Consider the following 20233-nt stretch of genomic DNA (forward strand, 5'->3'; position numbering starts at 1 on the left):
GTTGACTGTAATGGAGGTGTACGGGTTTGAACTAAAAAAATAGGAAAAATGGAAAAACTATTCAGTTATGAAGTGTGAGTGGGTGTGTGTGTGTGTGTGTGGGGGGGGGGGGTGTACAGTGGTGTCTATTGTCTACTGTATAGGTAGGACTGATGGACTGCATCCTCCTCCCACAGGATGTGTCTGGGGGAGAGTGTCCTGGAGGTTTGGGGGTGGACTGCAGCCGGTCACCTTCTCAGCAGAATGAAGGATACACTGATGCTGACGGAGCAGCCGAGGATGCACTTGACGATGGCAAAGAAGAGTCTTTTATTTTATTTTTTAAATGTCGATTTTAGCCACCTTTATTCAGGTGTAAAAAGCTATGTTGGAGGTGCTGCGTTGAGGTTCATGGAGAACAGAAGCAGACCTGGTGATGGTCCAGGAGTTTTTGCATTCTGCTGATGGCCCATAGCATCTCCACACAGTAGTTGATCAATGGCTGAGAGCTGCCATTGTAGTTTGTCTTTAGCTACTCTGAAGCTGGTTCTGGTTCTAGCCATGAACCCCTCACCAGCATCTCAGCCTGGTTCATGTACGAGGATGACATCACAACCTCTGAACTCATCCAGACGGTTGCAGCCTCAAACAAACCCCGATCGGTAGAATCCAAATATTCCTGAAGCTCCTTCACAGCCTCCCTGGTCCAGAGATTTGATGTCCTCCCAACAGGTTTTTAGTTATGCCTATAAGCAGGAATTAGATGGACCACACCCTGGAAAGACTTTTCACTGTGGTGACTGAAAAGTTACTGAAGAAAAGCCAAGGTCAAGAAAGTTTCATCATATACGACCAACCGTCAGACAGCTGCAGCTGAGCTTCCCCAGGTCAGTTCAACTTTTAAGCTATATTTATTTTTTAAAAGAACCAGTTTGAGGAGAGAGGGGCCACCTCAGATGACTCCAGAAACAGAGATGGAAGCAGGAACCATGACAGCACAACTGAACGGCTAGCGGACGAGGCTACTTTTCCTCAGTAGCGCTTTAATGATTTTCTTGTCGTTTCATTGGGGTTTTTTTGTCTGTGATCTTGCTAATAACGAAGAGAAATTGATTGAACGGTTTTTACGCTGACGCTAATATCTAGTTGTGCTTTTTTAATCATCAAATTTTCTAAAAACGGAGCGCTTTCTTTTTTTACGTTTAATTTGGACAAAAAACAAACCTTACCTTTCGGCCGCTGCTTGAACGCTCGCGAGTTACTATGGACACGCGCATGCGCAGCTGAGTTTAGAGTTACGGTAAATTGACATACAAAAAATGACCGTTAGCATGTTCGCAGATTGGACGTGAATATTACATTGAAAAATTCATGTTATCGATTACCTGCCGAGGCCTAAAATTTTCTTTGTGGCTGAAGATGAAAACAGGCAGACTTCCCACTTTTATTTTAGTGTTCACAGTGTAGTAATATTTCAGCACATCAATGCAGACAATTGATTTGATTGTGACCTAGATTCCAGATACTGAACTTACACCTCTGCTTTTATATCTTTATATAAAATGTTTTTTGCACTGAACCTTCATTCTCTCTTCACCGACCTGAGAACTGTGAACGGTAAGTTGGAGTTCAGACTTTCCAATTAAAAGGCTTGTGTGTTCATTATAATTAAAGATGAGAAACGTTTCGCTGCTAAGAGGCAACAGTCAGACAAAAATATGGGACGATGAAGTGTGATGTGCAATCATCAAATGAAAGTTCTGTTCTTGCTGTGAGAAGAGGTTCCTCTGTAGACCTTCAGGGTTTTCTGAGGTCACCTGATGTATAAACCTGCTGGCTGTCAGCAATCAGTCGTGGAGACACGTTAAAGCAGCTCTGGGCATCATCTTCCATCACTTGAGTTTCATGGTGGTGCTCCATGAAGGGCAAAAGTCCTGAAGAGTCTTCAAACTTAATTGGAGAAATGTCAGATGTGTTGAGAGCAATTGTGTCAGCTGTGAGAGAGAAACATGTATATTTAAGAGTAAAAAAACTGCCTGCATGGTAAAAGAAAACATGGGATGAGCTAGCTTAGTATTTTTAGCTGGCTCGCTAAACAAGATGGTCATGTTTGTAGCGAATGACTGAAGTTGTGCTGTGTCTGAATGGATGTGTTTCATGCTCAGGGAGCAGTTGTGAGGGCCCTCTACTTTCTTTGAATACATCGGATCTTCTCCAGCAGGTGGTGTGTGGGCATGGCCTCGTTTCCATCAGAACTCTGGCGTGACCATCGTCTCATCATAGTCCATGATACTCAGATCATGCCTCCTGAGGTGACCTGCGAGCAGCATGTCAGCAGGAGGGGCCGTGGTTCCACTCTGGGTCTGGAGCTCTGGTGAAGGACTCCTTATCAGCAGGAGCGACTCCTCTACCTCCTGACCCAGAGGGGGACTCTCCAGCTGTAGCTCGGTTTCTTTTGGCAACTCCAAGCCCCCCTGTGACTCCTCTGGCTCATTTTGATTGGTTGGTCTGAACAGCTCCCACGCTCGCTGCTCCAAGAATGAGCCCACGGTGAGGGGGGACTCGATGGGGGACAATGAGAGAAGGGAGGGGGAGCAGGAGGGAAGGTGTAATGGAGAAGTGGAGGCCTGCACACCTCCATTCCTGATGTCAGCAGAAGGGGAGGAGCGTGAATTACAGCCAGCCCAAACCTTTGGCGAGGCTCTGCCACCACTGGAGCTAAGGATGAGATGGATGATGTCATCGGTCAACCTCTGTGATTGGCTGTGACAAGTGTGAGAGACAAGAGCGGACGTGTTACCAGCAGTCCGGTTGGATCTGACCGTAGAGCTGCAACATCTCAGTCTGCAGAGTTTGACAGGCTGTGCTGAGAGCAGCACATCGACTCTCACTGGCAGCAAACTCCGCCCTGAGAATGACATCATACCACAGAGATCAGGTGATGTCAGAACATGGTGACCATGGTGTCCTGCTGAGGACAACCATCACATCAACACAGTCAGTCTAATGACAGGGAGGTCATCACCTGCTGCGAGTCTTTGATTCCTCCAGGAGCTTCTTGAGCTTCAGAATGGTCTGATCCTTCTCAGCCACCTGCAGCTCCAACTCTGCTGCTCTGTGATTGGCTGCTTCCAGCTTCTGTCTGTGCTGAACGTCGCTGTCCTTCAGCCTCTTGTACTCTGTCCCTGCACAGTGCTTCAACATGGACACCTCCTGACACACACAAATGCACACATAGAAAAATACCAACAGTCTCACCAGGTAGTGTGTGCAGTATGTGTGTTTGCACCTTACAATGGTGTGCGTTTGTATATTCTTCAGTGGAGTGTACACTGCATTGCTGTGTACCCTACAGCAGTGTGTGTACCTTGTAGTGGTGTGTGTGTCCTCTTTCCACTACTTCAGTCAATCTTCTGTTTGTCTCCTTTAATAGAATCAGCTGCTGGTTCAAGAGGAAGATTTGCTGCTGCAAGTGCTCACTGCTGCATAGCTGTAGGGACCAAGAGCAGTCAGAGACCAGCACCACACCAGAGGACATTCATGTTTATATCTATATACATGTGTGTGCGCGCATGTGTGTGCATGAGAGTCAGCCCTACCTTAAGAGACAACTGTGTTAGCTGATGCTCTGCATTATAAGCCTTATTATTGGCTTTCTGAAGCTCAACCTCCAGGTCCCTCAAATGGGTGCGACACTCTCGAAGCTCAGTCTGAAACAGCCAATCAGAGAACAGGAGCTATTGAACAGTAGCACAGGCATCTCCACTATATATGTACGTGTGTGTGTGTGTGTGTGTGTCTATTCATTCACGGTTTATTTTAATAGGTAATATTTTTACCTACACTTCACATGAAGTGTGTAGTCACACCTCAGCAATGACCACGATCCAGTTGATCAACTCTGGACTATTGTCAGGAATGACATAAACATCTGGCTAATATTGGCTGACTGACCACGGTGCCACAGAGAAGACGGCCATAAACAAAAAAACTCCTTATATATGCAAGTCACAGACTCGGATAAACTAGTTCCTATTGTAGAAAACCTGTCATTCAAGCAAACACTTCAATACCAGGTCAGTAGTAGGTCAATAACAAGCCAGTAGGTCGTCAGTAACAGGTCGGTTGCTGACCTGGTTAAAATCTGTAAGCTGATGGACAAATCCCTGTAATTGATGTGTTTACCGATGTGTGACCAGATATCATTTCACTCATCGTCTACATATTTTCAGGTCCACACGTACAGGTCTTCACACCCCCCCTCAAGATTGTGTTATTTTGTGAGATGTGACAACTGAGCCAATCATTGATGGAGATGCCCTCCGACTGTTGCCCTGTTTGACGTTGTTACCTGCAGTCTCTGGGTTTCTCTGTGCTCGTCCTGTTGTTGCTGGAGCAACTGTTGAATGTGCGTCTGCAGTTTCTCCGCATGTGTGTGTGTTTCCTCTTGAAGTCGCATGTATCGTCGCTGCTCTTCCTCCAAACTCTTTTTCAGACATTGAATCTCATCATTCTGAATGCCCAGTTGTGCTTTCTGCAACAACATACCTGATAACAATCCTGTTGTCCCATTTCTTAATTTTTCACTGTCAGATTTCTTCACTAAAGAGAACACTAAGATGAATGAAAGGTGATCAAAACTGAGCAGACAAGTCGAAACGATGCTAACAGCTTACATTAAAAAAGGTACAATAAATACATGAAAGCAAAACAGAAGAAAATCCCCTTTACCATGGCAACACTGTGCTCCTCCAGTGCAGTGGTGCTGACGACTCTTCGCAACAGACGGCGGTTTCTGATGGCATGCTGTTGCCGTTTAAATCGCTCATATAGCATTTGACTGTGGACCAGCAACAACTGACTCCTCAGAGACTGAGGCTCCTCCTCCAGGGGTGGGCCTAAAAGATGGTCCAGGATGAACAAAGCACCGGTCAGATGAGCAAACTGATTATTTATATTGACATCATCTGGCAAACTCAATCAATCTAAATGCTACTCTGTTTCCTATCATATTCTGGTTAAACCGGTAACTCTGATTCAGTTGCTTTAGTCTTCAGTTGGCAGGGTGGAAGTAAGAAAAAGAAGAGTGAGAAAGGAGGGAGGACATCAAAGAGAGTTCTGATATTTCTTCAGGTGAATAGATGATCGTTGAAGGTATGGTAAACATTCAACCAATCATGAATCAATGGTCGTCAATAGAAGGTGGTCGGGTGAGACAGTACCTTTCTTCATGCTCTGCTGTTTACCTCCAGAATGACTGCAATCCATCCACTTCACAGCTGACAGTCTGAAAGACAAACAACATGGCTGACACTCCAGTCACCATCAATATACAGTATATGATCCAGCATCAGCATATATGAGCCACCATCAATGTATGTGATCCACCATAGCTTTCTTTAGCATTCTGAATGGACTGAAACACGATTATAAACTGGGACCAGCTCAGGACAGTGTGGAGCTCCAGGGGGTGGGGAGTGGGGGGTGAATATGAACAGCGACATCTGGTATCAGATCAGATGTTCCCACTCTGTGCAGCTTTTTCTGCATTCATATGACATATGAAGTGTCAAACACATGATGTTGTAGTTGTACTGAAGGTTGATCAACACTGAAGATGGGAGGTGTTCCTCAGGGTAGAAAGCACAGACCCCGTAGCTCCACTCTGTGGTGAGGTGCCTGCAAACTACACTGATGCTGTGTTTACATCTACTGCAATGCATTACTAACTGAAGTTCTGACAATGAAAGACAACAATCACTGTTTTGATTCAGTGTTATCAGGAGGTCTGAAGAATTCTTCCAGAACCTCCAGCTGATCCAAGATGCTGCAGTTAATTTATCGAGAGGTCAGGTGACTGCACTGGCCTCTCTTCATTGGCTGCCAATAAAATCCAGAATAACTTCTAAAATCCTTCTCCTGAGAATCTAGGTCCTCAGAGGCTCCATCATATCTGGCAAAGCTAACGTCAGATCATCAGAACATCCCAGTAGACCACTCAGCTATTAGAATGCTGGTTTACTGCTGGTTCCAGAACCTTTAACAGTACAATGGGGGGCTGAGCCTTTAGCCACAAGGCCCCCTGTTGTGGAACCAGCTCCCTGTCCAGGTACAGGAGGATGGGGTTGCTGCCCTGTGCTACCTGTATAACCTCAGCAGCAGTAATAATTTGCACCTACAAAATGGATCATTACCATTTCATGTAACGTTGGCTACGCAATAGCCACTCTTGAACTGAGTAGCCAGAGGAGGAGGAGTAAGTGAGGGAGCTACAACAAGAAGGGGGGTAAATGGGGAAGGAGCTGAGATGGAGTGATATTCGAAGAGATGATTTGTGGGTGGTGGCAGCTCAGTCTTTTGGGAACTGGGCTGAGAAGCAGAGGATTCTGGGTTCCAGCCCCAGTGCAGACAAAACATGGAAGGTGTACTGGTAGTAGGGGAAGGTGCCAGAACACCTTCAGAGCACTGCCCAGGTACCCTTGAGCAAGGTACTGAGCCCATAAATGGTCACATGTGGCCCTGCGCTAAACTGGCGACCCATCCAGGGGTGCCCCCTCCCTGTGACCCCGAAAGGGTTCAAGTGGTTAAGAAGATGAGATGATTTCCTACAGCTCCATGAAGTGTGCAGTGCTGCAAACTGTATCTGTGAATACATCAGCGTGTTAAATACTAAGTGACATTACTGTATTGTGATACTTATAAAATACTAAACCAGACAGCTGCATTTCTGGTTTGTGTGTTGGTCTCCATGGTGATGTATGCTATGAACCAGAGGAGAAGTTAGGCTGCTAGGCTAATGTTTCTCTTCTGCTGGGTCACTTCCTGCTCTAGCTTTAGCAAATCACCACCCAACAAACCTCAAGCCCCTGCCCAGAAGTTGTCTGGGGCTGAACCAAGTACCTCCCCGGGTAAGTAAAAGTTCCTGTCATTTGGGGGAGGTTCCTGCACTGGAGACATGCCTGTTGTCAGACTGGCTCTAATGGCTGCCATTCTGGGTAAGGGAAAAAGACCTGAGATACACTATTAGGGGACCAGCCATGGTTGCTGGTTCAGGAGTCAGTCCAAAGAGAGCCTGGACTGGAACAGACACTGTGTAAATAAAATTGAATTGGATTTGGAACAAAACTAGTGACAGAGGTTTGTCTGAGTAAATGAACTGTTACTGCTGGTGTTCTAACCTCCTGAGACCTTCATGTGCATCGTGTCCATGGACAATCAGCTGATCCAAAACCTCCAGAGGAGAGATCCAGGAGTCCTCGTCCATGTTCCTCCCTCCCAGCTCCTGCTCCATGACTTCTCTCTCCATAATCTCCTTCCGCAATCAGCACACAAACTTCTTGTTGATAGAGTCATCCATTTAAATTTGAAAAGCTAAATCTTTACTCGACTGATTCCTGTTCATTTACCTTTGTCTTCTTCTTTATGAAGAGTGCAGTGGTTTGGGGGAGAGTGAGGTCAAACAGAGCATCATATGGAAGCTTGGGACTCCGAAGAACATGAGCAAAACCTTCATCCATTAAATCAGAGGAAGCTGGGGTGAAGCAAAGTGAGTGAGGGTGGGCTGCAGAACTTAAAGAGGTGGGCTCATGGACAGGTGTGGAGGTGAGGAGCACAGTGGGCGAGGTGACCTCTGGAAACAGACAGGAAGTGGATTCAATGCTGGATCATTCTCATATACATGTGAGTGATGCTGTTGGGGACATTGCTGTTGAGGACCTGTGACTTCCTTGTCTGTGGATGGCTGCTCATCCACCCGTTGTCCTGGGGTCACCTGGTCAGTCAGAGATGTCTTAGGAGCTGTTGGAGGAAACTTCACACCTGTGGTTGATTGATGCACATAGGTTAAATGTATCCACAGAGGGTGGCCAGTACGTCTCACAAAGTCTTACCTGAGATGGAGGTGGTCCTTCTTAACAGGTGGACGGGACCTGTACCTGCCTGTTCGGGAGGGGGCGTGGCCAAACCACAGAGGGAGGAGGGGCTCCAGGTGACATCATCAGCCTAAACAAAAGTGGACTCATGTTTTTGTCTTTCAATATCAAGACTTGTGGTCAGAAAAGTTAGGCTAAATTTAACATCACAACAAGAGATTATTTAATTAGACATGATGAGTTTGTGAAAAGATTTGTCATCGCTTATATGTGATCAATACAGTTGTCCTTTTGTTTTGAGGGTGTCTCATATCTGCTGTGATGTCGTACAGGTGACCCCTGAACTGCCTGAAGCAGCAGACACTCAAACTTAACAGTAAGATAAAGGGCCATGAGTTGGAGGACATGTGCGCCTCATCTATCATTCCTGTCCTTGTCTCTGCAGTTGTCAAGGTGGGGAGGGGAGCAGAGTCCACCCTGGACATCCTCCAACAATTGTATCAACAGTAGAGCAACAGATGTAGCCAATGAATGAAGTCAAGGGGGCGGAGCAAAAATCAGACCTGTATCAGAGTGTTGTTGACAGTCAGCTGTCTTCCTGTTGGAGGATAAGTTGGACTTCCTGTCACACAGAGCAGCGATCATATTTAAATTACGTTAACTTATGTGTAGCATTTCAAGGCATTTCAGGTATTTATTTATTCAGGTATTTATTTTCTTATTGTTTGCAATTTGACACTTCTAACACTGATTATTGACTCACTTATTATTACTTTTAAGTTATTACTTTTAAGTAATAACAATAGTAATGGGTAGATGAGTAAACAGCAACATAATTCTGAAGGCCACATCTAAATGAGAAACATTTGTGACAGACAGGAATGTCAGGAAGTGACATCTTTCCTTCACCTGAGCCGAGACAGAGTTGAGGGAGAGGAGAGGATGGTGGGGGAGGACCGAGTAAAGAGGAGCAGGAGGGAGGAGCTTCTCTGAAGGAGAACATGTCATCCTCACACGAGGACTCCAGAGGATCCAGAGACAGTCTAGAACACTCCATCACAATGTCATGGACTTCATAAGACTTCCACCTGAGTTCATGGGAAGGGGTGGAGCTCACATGATGATACTCTATTAATTGATCCATATTCTATGGCTCTAAGACTAACCTGGATGGGTCCAGCTCATAGTCCTGCGTCCCAGTTACCAGTTCTGGGTGAACCCGCACCAGTCCCAGCATTGGCTGACAGACAGGCAACAGTTAGAATCTGGTACCAGTACAAGGACCATTCTGGTCATAGACTGGCAGTCTACCAAGTGTGTTGGTCTGTACTGACCTTGACAACCTCCTGGAAAGTGTCCAGGTTCTCCTTCATGCTGTAGTGTAGTCTTAGGTAGGAGATAAAGGAACAGGGGAACATGCCATACAGACGGTGGAACAGAGAGTACACACCTGCACGGAGGTGGACCAGGTAAACCGCAGGAACCTGACCTGTCAGCCAATCACACCACAGATACAAGTCATTCACCTGGGACACATTTTCCCAAGCCCCAGTTTCTGATAGAACTGGTTTATTCTGAGAAAACTGGTTTGTTTCCGAGAGACCCGGATCGTTCAGAGCTTCAGCGATGACGTGGTGACTCTGGTTACTTTTTTGTGGTAAAGTAACGCAGTTATGTGATCAGTTTTTTGTTAGTTTGTAACAAGTAATGTGTAACTTTAAGAACTCCTCCAGATAAGAAGCGAGTCCGTAGTAACACTGCCACCTGTTGAGGTGTCATTGAACTAACAGCACTATAATACGTCTGTGCTACTTGGTTACCTTGGTTTGGGTTTGCTTTAAGTCATAACAGCAGTGGGCTTGAAAAAAATTCCTGTGTTGCCTGATTTTGTTTGGTGCTTCCATAGAGCCATTTGATCATATGTTCTGTGATGAAACAGACAATGTTAAATAAAACTGTGGAATATTGTCGCCTTTTTTTTGAGTGACTTCAGGAGGCTGAGTCAGTTCAGTTCAGTGTACGAGGCAAACGGCTTTTAATTTTTGGTGGCTTAAGTCACATTTGTTCTTAGGTAACTGGTTACTTTTCATCAATACAGTGGGACCTCTACTTACGAACGTCCCTACATGCGGAATTTTCAGGTTACGACACGGCTCAATGGGAAAATGTTTCCTCTTGTTACGAAAGAAATTTCAGGATACGAAAGGCAAAAATACGCTACCGCTGCTACTCGCAGCTCATGGAGTTTAGCGAACGTAAACATGCTTGTAGCTGCTTTGCCATTGGCTATCGCCTAGCATCTTCCTGTCATCCCATTGGCTAGGAGGGACATCAATATGTACAGGTATGTGTATATCCGAGCGTCGTCTTCATTTAACTTTTATTCGCTATGGACCCCAGGAAAGTGATGGAGAAAAGTGAAAAAGAAGAAAAGAAGAAGAGAGCTTTTTTGTCCATACAAACGAAGCAAGAAATAATAGAAAAGCATGAAAAAGGGATGCATTTGGTTGATCTCGCCAAAGAATATGGCCATAATACATCGACGATCGGCACGGTATTTAAACAAAAGGAAGCCCTAAAAGCTGCGACTCCCTCCAAAGGACTCTCTGTCCTTTCAAAGGGGAGGTCGGCAGTGAATGATGAGATGGAAAGGTTGTTACTCGTGTGGCTAAAGGAGAAAGAGATCGCTGGTGACACAGTGACTGGGGCTATAATTTGCAAAAAGGCAACCGCCATCTATAATGACCTGGCGACGGAGGATGCAGGTGAGGGAACTTCGGCGCAAAAACGACACCAGGAGTTTAAAGCATCGCGTGGGTGGTTCGAGAAGTTCAGGAGGACTGGAATTCACTCTGTTCTTCGCCATGGTGAGGCATGTAGCGCTGACCACAAAGTGGCTGAAGAACTTGTGCAAAAACTCAAACAATTGGTGATTGATGAAGGCTACGTTGCACAGCAAGTTTTTATGATTTATTAAAAAAAATTATGTCCGAATGTTTGGGGGCTTGGAACGAATTAGGGCATTTACATTAAAAACACGTCTCTACTTACATAATTTTCAGGTTCCAAAACAACTTCCGGAACCAATTAATTTCGTAAGTAGAGGTCCCACTGTAGTAACATTGTAAACTAATTAACTACTTCCCAAAGTAACTATACCCAACACTGCACAAAAGTTGGCTTGTTAACGCTGAGCTAGATTTTTAGATGTTTATGTGTTTACGTGTGTGTATTTTACCAGGATTTTTGTAGCTCCAGGAAGTTAGTCGTCCAAACACATCAAAAAAGTCGAAGATGTGTTGTTTCCCAGCCTGAGGGATCATGGGTAACAAAGTGATGAGGACCAAAAGTGCTGTGATCAAAACCACAACATCTGCATCTGTCTGTGGGATGGACAGATGGACAGGCAGACTTTGAGACTTTATATGCCCATGTGCAGTATCTCTATGAGTACTGTGCGATGTTATCAGGGGACCTTGAGGCAGCGCAGCAGTGTGGTGAGGAGCGGCAAACGGCTGATATGATGAACCCAAGGAGGCTGCCTTCTCACCAGGTGACCCAGCAGGGTCACAGTCTCCAGTCGGCTTCCAGGTCTGTTAAGAGACTCATTCAGCTTCTCTAGCAGGATCTGGAAGGATGAAGATCGCATGCCTCAGTCTGCTGTGGGCTGTGTGTGTGTGCGTGCGTGTGAAACAACCTTATGATGAGGTTCTCTGATGGATGACAGCAGAACAACGGCCTGAGATGAAGAGGAGTCCAAGTAATGCTCCACCAGTGATGAGACAACAGCACCTCCTCTGTCTGACATGAGACACTGCAGGTTACAATACAGCTGTTCTCTTTCCCAGCCAGTACCATACACACTAAACTATCACAAACTCCTATCAGAGCACCTGCATACTCACCTGTACTCAGTAGTTGATTCAGCTCTGCTCTGACTTGCTCCACCTCTAGAAGTTCTGGACTGTCCACTAGGAGCAGGAGCTCAGTGATACTCACCTGCTCCCTGGACATGATTTACCCCTGGACACACACAATATGTTTTTACCCTGATCACAACAAAGCTCTCTTGAGTGTTACAAAGGTCATTGGATCAATCCCAGCCCTCAACTTGTCTCTGAGTAAGATACTGAAGGCTGAAGCAGCTCCTGAAGCAGCATCTTCAGAATGTGAATGTGGATTCCTCATGAGCATAGGTCACCCTGTATGTCCTCTGTCACCAGTGTGTGAGCGTGAGTCTGAGCAAGGGGACGTAAATGAGTTTAAATAGTTTCATGAAATTATCATCCAATAATTGTGAAGACTGTTTTTGGAAAGGCTTTGGCTCAGTCGAGTACAGTTCTGATCCAGCATGTGGAAGTGTCCCAAAATGAAATGCTGGAATCCGTTTCTCTCACTTGTGTAGAATTATGTTAAAGGAAATTCCAAGTTGTTCACCCAGAATGTTTCTATAGTTATATGTCCAACTAAGCACACGCGCGCGCACACACACACAGTTTCTGTTGTTAATGTGACAGCGTTCAAAATACTGTACTTAATAAGGCGTTTCACTGAACAAGCTATTTTTTATGCCTTTACAGTTTAAAGATTTACACGTCAGTGCCTGCTGGTCAGAGGCTGTTATGTAACGGTTTTGACGTCACAGTTACGGCTAGCTTCGTTTGGGCTAAATGTTTGCATGCTGAACTGCAGTTATGCTAAGCTAACATGTTAACAGTAGGAGCGTCGTACTGCTACGCCGACTCGCAGTTGAGTGACCGGCTGACAGCGTCACTGCCCCGCCTGCAGCCAGCCGATAAGTTCCAAAGCTCACGAAGACACCGACAACGGTGAAGCTGGAAAATTCAGCGATGAACATGAAGTTTGAACAAGTATTTTACCTTCAGACTTGTTGATCGAGGCAGGGCGCAGCCATATTGAGCAACATCAGACTCCGCCCACTTGTGTAAGTTGACGCCCTGCAGTTGTCACGTGTTCACCAAGGTTGACCCTCAAACGTGTCGTTAACTTATGGAAATTTACATCTTGACTTTATCAGGACGTAAATTTGTCTGGATGTCAAACGCGTGACCACTTTAATTTCGAACTGATCTGAACCCACATTGATTTTTAATCTAAATCATTCAAAATGATTCATGTAAAGTGGTGCAGAAGCCTGTTAGTAAAGCTTTGGTCATTTTCAGAACATTGATAACCAGCCTTGATAAAATGCTAGGTTAATTTCTGCTTGAACTGGTTGGATAAATAGAAGTTGCAGCTTTGTAGAGAAGTGCTGGAAGCAGGACAGTCTGTGATCAGCCTGTTTACTGAGTGTAAAGAGCAGCTGGGACTCTTCTCACCACCCTCATGTTCTCAGGTTAACCCTGAGGGTCACTTGCTGTGCTCATGTGTGTGTTTCTAAATGAGTGCTCCTTCGCCCTGGACAACTTGACAAACTCCTTCCTCCATCCTTCATACTTTTTGGCTTTGATCTGTTCTTTCATGTCTTCTGAACTTTCAGCATTGAAAATGATTCATGAAGTTTGATGGACTCACGGGGAACCTGAAAGACACGCCTCCAGGTTCCCCTGGCTCAGCATAAAAACAGCAGGAGGGGAGAAAGGGCACACACGCAGGTGAGCAGGCAGACAGGTAATGAAGATGCTATTGGTGGTTTTGGTGACATTATGGTTGGATGCAGCAACATCAGCAAAGGTGAGTCTGATAATATTCATGAGTCAGTGAAGTCATTGTCAGGCCATCAACAAATTAGAACCCATCTTTAAACTGTACGTGTGTGTATGCGTATTTATGTGTGTATCTGTCTGTGCTTGTGTATCTCTGTGTGTATTTATCTGTGTTTCTGTGTGCATTTATGTGTGTGTTTTGTGCGTATCTGTGTTTGTGTGTGTGTTTGTTTCTATCTGTGTGACTATCTGCATATGTGTATATCTATGTTTGTCTATATCTGACTCTATGTGTTTGTTTGTATCTGTGTGTGTGTGTTTGTATCTATTTGTGTTTGTGTATGTCTGTATCTATGTGTGTTTGTGTCTATCTGATTATCTGTGTATCTGTGTGTATCTGTGTGTTTGTGTGTATTCCTGTGAGTGTATCTGGCTATCTGTGTTTGTGTGTGTGTCTCTGGATGTGTCCGTATGTATCTGTATTTGTATGTTGGTGTGTATTTGTGTGTGTATCTGCATATGTTTGTGTGTATCTGCATGTGCTTGTGTGTATCTGTGTGTATTTATGCGTATCCATGTGTGTATCTATGTGTATTTGTGTGCATGTGTGTTTTTATGCATATATGTGTGTGATCGGACTATCTGAATTTGTGTGAATCCATGTGTGTATATATATGTTTTTGTGTGAATGTGTGTGTTTGTGTGTATGTGACTGTGTGTACTGTGTGTGTATGTTTGTATCTGTGTGTGTTTGTGTGTATCTGACTCTATGTGTGTGTTTGTGTGTATTTGTGTGTATCTGACTCTATGTGTGTGTTTCTGTGTTTCTGTGTATGTGTGTGTTTGTGTGTAGCTGGGTGTGGTGCAGACAGAGGCGGGGCTGGTGGAGGGGAGGACCCACAGGATGGGCTTGTTCAGGACTGTTGAAGTCTTCAAAGGCGTCCCCTTTGCTGATGTCCCCAGAAGGTGGGAGAAACCAAAAGCTCACCCAGGATGGAGCGGTAAGTGACTCTGACCTTCAGAAGCAAAAACAGATGTTTAGATATTTCATGAATCTGACTGATGATGTAGGTGAATGTTCTCAGTTGTCAAGGTTGAAGAACTTTTCTCTTCAGCTTCACACATCAATTGGATGTTCTTGTGGTTTGTTGAAGATGTTTGTTCTCTCTTCCAAGAGGCTTCTTCAGCCATGAGTGACTGGTGGAATTCTGTGCTGGTATAATGAATCCACTTGTTAGTGGACATTGATGGTCATTAGCAATTTTGACTCATCAGGTGCTGTTGGGTGCTTATGACTGTGAACGTTTCTGGAAAGGCAACCCAGGAGAACATTGAAGCTGTATGAGAACTGGTGCCTAAGCCTCCTCCTCTGTTCAGTGATGGCCTCTATTAAAATTGAAAGAACATCACTATCAGGGCTTCCTTGAATTTCAACCAGTCACTTAGAGCAGAAGAAGCCTCTTGGATGAAAGGAGAAACATCTTCCTGAAACTCACTAAGAAGTCCAGCTGACCTATTTCTGAAGAGAAGATTAAAGATGTGATGTTTGATATAAAAACTTCCAGATAACCACGGTGCTCTCCTTTCCAGGAATCTTGAAGGCAACAAAAGCTCAAGATCGTTGCCTTCAGGTGAACCTGCTTCAGACAAAGACCAGAGGAAGTGAGGACTGTCTTTACCTGAACATCTTTGTTCCACATGGGGGTCAAGGTAACACACAGATTCACACACATGTAAAATAAATTGCTTTGGTGTTGTGCTGTAGTTGGTTGACTATGTTGTCATCAAGGCTGCCGCTGTTAGCAGCCAAAATGCAAATGGTGGCTTACAGCAGGAGCGTTCTGTGTTGATGACAGTTTCCACCAACCTCCCTGTGATGGTCTACCTGTTTGGAGGAGCCTTTCTGCTTGGAGCATCCAATGATGTGGCCGTTCTTGGAGATTCCCTGTATGATGGGAAGGAGATGGCCGACAGGGGTGGAGTCATAGTCGTAACTGTGAACTATAGGGTCGGTACACTAGGCTTCCTGAGCACCGGAGATGCTCGGCTGCCAGGTTTGTTTATGTAAAGCTCCCATGCTTTCCCTCATTGTTCCACACCAGCTTCAGAAAAATGCTGGTTCCTTCCTCTCTTGAGCAGGTTCTAAAAGTTACTGGTGCTTTGAGGTCGAGTCCAGTTGGCAGGAAATCTTTTTTTCTTTGGCAGTGATTGTCTTACCTGTCAGGTAACTATGGCCTCTGGGATCAGCATGCAGCCATTTCCTGGGTCCGTAGGAACATCCGGGCATTTGGTGGAAACCCTGACAACATCACCATCTTTGGCCAATCAGCCGGAGCCGCCAGTGTCAGCTACCAGGTCAGAAGCTTCTAACGTTGAACTTGCCAGCCAGTCAGCAAATGCTCAGACAGTGTTTCTTTAGTTTTGATGACAGATTGACTATGCTAGCCAGGGTATCATCATTGTGAATAACTAGATTAACCACGTATGATGGATGGAGGAATGGGGAGATGGAGGAATGGGGAGATGGATGGATGGATGGATGGATGGATGGATGGATGGATGGATGGATGGATGGATGGATGGATGGATGGATGGATGGATGGATGGATGGATGGATGGATGGATGGATGGATGGATGGATGGATGGATGGATGGATGGATGGATGGATGGATGAGTTAGTCGGACCAGTCAGATCTTTGGTGGGGTTTTCTGACTGGTCTTTGGTTTAGGGTTGGGGGACTCACTGGTGTGGCAGCTCGCCCAGAGAGGTGCTGCTGTGGATGAAAGGAATAATCCCAATTTCTCTCTCAGATGTTGTCTCCCTACAGTAGAGGATTGTTCCGCAGAGCCATCTCACAGTGTGGCGTGGCACTCAGCCCCTGGGCTCTGCAGAAGAACCCCATGGCTCTCACCAAGAAGGTAGAACCACCTGTGTTCTTGTTGATTTCATCACCACCATTGATGCTCACCATGACTTCCGTGAACCTGCTCTGTGCAGATCGCTCGGAAGGTGGGCTGCTGGAGGAGCAATGAAGATGAGATGTTGACCTGCCTGAAAATGAGTGACCCCAGTGGTCTTACCATGGCTGGGAAAATTGACGTGTTGCTTCTTCTGGGAAAAGGTCAGAGCAGGAGCAATACAGAGACAAAGAGTCATTACCAACCCCCCTATTGGGTGCCCTGAGCACTTTAGATCATCGTCCTGAAGCTTCTCAGACACACAGATATGAACTGTTTTACTTAAAAACTGAAAAAATAAATCTTTTTTTTTTTTTTAAATCAACTATAATTACCAACTATTTGTTATTAAATCTATGGACTCGGTATAAATCCAGCTAACCTCAGGCTCCGTTCCCTCCATTACCTCTCCCAGGTGTTGTCATGGATCTGCTAGAACTGGCTCCGGTGGTGGATGGGGACTTCATCCCCGATAATCCCAGCAGGCTTTTCCACAACGCTGCACGCTTTGACTACATGGCAGGCGTAAACAGCATGGACGGTCACTTCTTTGCTGGAGTGGATGTTCCAAACATCAACACTAGGAATGAAACGACAGTGTGAGTACTGAGCAGAACCAAGACCCTGTTCCTGGAAGAAGAGCACAGACATAGTGGCTCTGTCAGAAAGACCCTACTGCTGTCACAAGTTCCTGATTGTTTGATTGTGGTGGTCCCTCATCAGCTCTCAGGTGAGGGGGCTCCTGGCGGGTCTCACCAAAGAGAAGGGCAGCGCTGCCGTCGACTCCGCCTTTGGCGTTTACTCGGCTCACTGGGGGTCAGCTCCAGAACAAGCTATGGTGAAGAAGACAGTGGCTGACATTGAGACTGACTTCCTGTTCCTGGTTCCTACCCAGCTTGCACTGCAGCTCCACGCTAACAACAGCAGGTCTGCCCTGATTGGTCCAGTCCATTTCCAGTGACTTAAGCAATAACTGAGGTAATGTTTTTGTTGTCCAACAGTGGAGCCCGCACCTACTCATATCTGTTCAACATGAAGACTCGTATCCCAGGGTTCCCAGCTTGGGTGGAGGCAGAACACGCTGAGGACCTACAGTACCTGTTTGGAAAACCCTTCTCAATGCCGCTGGTCTATTTCCCACGACATCGAGATCTGTCTGGCTACATGATTGCATACTGGACCAACTTTGCCAAAAGCGGGTAAACTCCCATCATACTCTGCAAATGCACATCTCCTACATCAGTTCTGCACTGGTAAGTGCTGGTGCTTACTGACTGCCTGACTGAGTGTACTACAGTCAACCAATTAGAACTGCTTGAGTGTACCTAGAGCAGGGGTGGGCAAACTTTTTGGCACAGGGACCAGATTGACTTTAAAAATTTGACACACAGACCAGGCTAGCACCAGGTGGATACATATCAAACATAAAAAAAGGCATTACAGTGGTATAACGTACATTAACTTTTAGTGGGAACAGTGTTGTTGATCACCCGTTTTTGTCAGTGCATCAAAGTCCAGCATCAGTTTTGTTGTGGCAATTCTCAGAACAGATCTGAGGTGTTCATCACTCGCTGGGATCTGTGGGGTGCTTTGTTGGTTTTCATCACACTAAAAGTCTGTTCACACACATACATAGAGACAAATAACACCAGCATCCTCTGTGCCATATTTTGGATGTTTGGAAATTTTGCTGCGCTTAATGAAGCATAAAATTCACCCAGTTTAACAGAGTTAACCTTCTCCTTCACAACAGTGTGACATGAGAGATCAATCAGTTATAATTGCAACTCTTCTGACACTGTTTCAGGATCTTGTGTAAGGGACATGAAACCAGCTGAAGTTAGTTACTATTTTTCCCAAATCAGAAAACTGACAGCAGAATTCTTCCTGCAGATCATCCAGTGATTTCTTGTAGTTTTGCCCATGTCAAGGGGCCTCTTTCAGTGTCGCCAGTGTGGGGAAATGAGCGAATGACTTGTTTGACATTTGCTTTAAGAATAAGGTGAGCTTGGTTTTGAAGGTTCTGACATTTGTGACATTTGTCTTTCCCTTTTAGCTTTGCGTTCAGCTCAGTCATGTATGTCAGTATGTCCACAGCAAAAGCTGAATCATAAAGCCAATCTGTGTCACTCAGCTCAGGAAAATTGTCCGCTTTCTCAAAAATGAGATAATCTCCTGTTTGAGCTCCCACATTTGTTGATACACTTTCCCCAACCTTAACCAACGGACATTAGAACAGGACATTAGAACAGTAAAGTAAGTTTTACAACTGGTGTAGTCAAGTTGCAATACAGATTTACACATTGCTTCCTGGTGGATTATGCAGTGGAAGAAAATTACTTCCTGCTCAGGGTTTCACCCAGTCCTGGATTCTTTTGAGCAATCAAACATTTTTTCCAGTCAGATTTGGCAATCAATCTGTGGTAACATTGGTAAACGTACTCCAAGGTAGCTTGTGCCTTTCCATGGCCACTGACACGCTGTTTTACAAATCCTCTCCCCTCGTTTCCCCCTTTGGGTATTCTATGTTCAAAAACCCCTCTGTTAGGGTTAGGGTTAATCCCTCATAAAAATTAATAGCTGAGCGATGTCCTTTATGTCATTATTTTCATCCAGTGCCAATGAATATAATGTAAATAGCTCGGCTTGTTTGTTTAGCTTGATAGCTAAATCTTCGTCAATTAGCTCAACACGTCAAGTCACTGTCCTGCATGATAAGCTTATTTTTTTCAAATTTGTTCTTGCTCTAAGGACACAAAATAGCCACTTTCACTACCATGGACTCTTTGAGAAACGTTCCTTCGAAGAATTGCTTACTGGCTTACACTCAGCACTCACTGTTGACTTTTTTTTTTCTTTGGCCCACTCGTTGCCACTCATTGCTGCAGACGGGTTCAGAACATTACCAGTGTGATAACAGAGTAGCACGTGCTTGGTAAAATCAAGTCAATCTATCACTGTATGTAATTCACCACTTGGTGAAAAAGGAAAAGGCTGATTTGAGCAATTCTATACCAATCTTTGGATGAAAAAGGCAAACGGGCCAGATCTGGCCCACAGTCCATAGTTTGCCCACCCCTGACCTAGAGCCTAAACTGGTCTGAATTGGACTGATGCTAGTCTGTTCTGGTTTAAACTGTTCAGGTGAGCGAATCCTTTTTTTTTTCTTGAGTGCAGTTTGTGGTCAATCTTTACGATCTTAACTGTTCTGACCCAATTTAATAACTGCTGTCTCATCTTTTCTAGAGATCCCAACAGTGGCAACAGTAAAGTCCCAGCTCTGTGGCCCCCATTCACCAAGTACCACCACCCCTATCTGATCATCAACCATAAGATCTCCAAGTCCTCCATTGGGTACAATCCTGGGTTCTGCTGGGTTCTACTGGGCTCGTTTTTTCTTCTGTGTTGTAATGATTTGTGTGGTCTTCAGGTATGACCTGAGGTCAGATCATGTGTTGTACTGGAGAGACACGTACAGCCAACTGCCGTCAGTCCACCAGGAGGAAGAAGTCTGTAATCTAAGACAAGGATCTTAGAGGTTTCAGCAACCACATTTACCATTAAAACCTGCTGTTGACTGACCAGTGTGTGAACTGTCTGATTTCCATCTCGGAAAGCGTCTGCCATCACTCCAGACTCCGCAAAAAAATGCCCTCTTACTTTCGAGATCATGAGAAAAGTAAAGAACCTAAAAATGAAAAATTCATTTTTGATTTTAAGAATTATTTGTGTTGAATCCTGTTTAGAGAGAATATATC

The 20233-nt window shown here is 45.0% G+C and overlaps 2 protein-coding genes and 1 long non-coding RNA gene across 11 annotated transcripts; 2 read left to right on the plus strand and 1 right to left on the minus strand.

Moving 5' to 3' along the window:
- Positions 1–173: 173 nt before the first annotated feature.
- Positions 174–5123, plus strand: LOC115247652 (uncharacterized). 2 transcript variants are annotated; one of them, XR_003886719.1, is made up of 3 exons: positions 174–866; positions 4573–4909; positions 5021–5123. It is a non-coding gene; the product is annotated as an uncharacterized lncRNA (long non-coding RNA). The 2 variants fall into 2 exon arrangements; XR_003886720.1 differs by lacking the exons at positions 4573–4909; positions 5021–5123 and adding exons at positions 3413–3752; positions 4212–4337.
- Positions 1381–12820, minus strand: tsc1a (TSC complex subunit 1a). Of its 7 annotated transcripts, XR_003886717.1 has the most exons (22): positions 12731–12820; positions 11756–11873; positions 11548–11651; positions 11326–11478; positions 11089–11233; positions 9185–9339; positions 9017–9090; positions 8760–8938; positions 8414–8472; positions 7869–7980; positions 7696–7797; positions 7386–7609; positions 7158–7291; positions 5202–5266; positions 4711–4877; positions 4331–4513; positions 3579–3689; positions 3347–3469; positions 3005–3192; positions 2780–2887; positions 2173–2697; positions 1381–1973 (listed from the first exon to the last, which is right to left on the minus strand). XR_003886717.1 is itself a non-coding variant. In XM_029830102.1 (21 exons), exons 2-21 carry the CDS (start codon positions 11862–11864, stop codon positions 2229–2231), a joined length of 2961 nt encoding a protein of 986 aa, XP_029685962.1. In that variant the 5' UTR covers positions 11865–11873; positions 12731–12820; the 3' UTR covers positions 1381–2228. The 7 variants fall into 7 exon arrangements, 6 of the variants coding, with proteins under 6 accessions (XP_029685962.1, XP_011613584.1, XP_011613583.1 ...); XM_029830102.1 differs by having other exon boundaries at positions 1381–2697; positions 7158–7288; XM_011615282.2 differs by having other exon boundaries at positions 1381–2697; positions 5226–5266.
- A 461-nt stretch (positions 12821–13281) lies between these two features.
- On the plus strand, positions 13282–20056 carry LOC101064502 (bile salt-activated lipase-like). Of its 2 annotated transcripts, none has more exons than XM_003974614.3 (12): positions 13282–13544; positions 14370–14517; positions 15107–15226; positions 15373–15570; positions 15741–15871; positions 16329–16436; positions 16516–16639; positions 16891–17074; positions 17199–17402; positions 17477–17674; positions 19722–19829; positions 19906–20056. In XM_003974614.3, the coding sequence occupies exons 1-12, from the start codon at positions 13485–13487 to the stop codon at positions 20009–20011; spliced, it is 1689 nt and encodes a 562-aa protein (XP_003974663.2). In that variant the 5' UTR covers positions 13282–13484; the 3' UTR covers positions 20012–20056. The 2 variants fall into 2 exon arrangements, with proteins under 2 accessions (XP_003974663.2, XP_029685968.1); XM_029830108.1 differs by having other exon boundaries at positions 13283–13465.
- Positions 20057–20233: the final 177 nt, after the last annotated feature.

This window comes from Takifugu rubripes, chromosome 21, assembly GCF_901000725.2.
Source record: "Takifugu rubripes chromosome 21, fTakRub1.2, whole genome shotgun sequence".
Taxonomy (NCBI): Eukaryota; Metazoa; Chordata; class Actinopteri; order Tetraodontiformes; family Tetraodontidae; genus Takifugu; species Takifugu rubripes.

Excerpts from the sequence above, each read along its gene's own strand:
- tsc1a (XM_011615281.2), bottom strand. The coding sequence starts at position 11,864 with ATGTCCAGGGAGCAGGTGAGTATCACTGAGCTCCTGCTCCTAGTGGAC. Across the intron at positions 3,690-4,330 it reads GAGAAACCCAGAGACTGCAG|ACTGAGCTTCGAGAGTGTCG; the intron begins GTAACAACGTCA and ends TGGCTGTTTCAG. Across the intron at positions 2,698-2,779 it reads CAGATCCAACCGGACTGCTG|CTCCAGTGGTGGCAGAGCCT; the intron begins GTAACACGTCCG and ends TCTCATCCTTAG.
- LOC101064502 (XM_003974614.3), top strand. The coding sequence starts at position 13,485 with ATGAAGATGCTATTGGTGGTTTTGGTGACATTATGGTTGGATGCAGCA. Across the intron at positions 13,545-14,369 it reads ATGCAGCAACATCAGCAAAG|CTGGGTGTGGTGCAGACAGA; the intron begins GTGAGTCTGATA and ends GTTTGTGTGTAG. Across the intron at positions 17,403-17,476 it reads CTCCACGCTAACAACAGCAG|TGGAGCCCGCACCTACTCAT; the intron begins GTCTGCCCTGAT and ends GTTGTCCAACAG.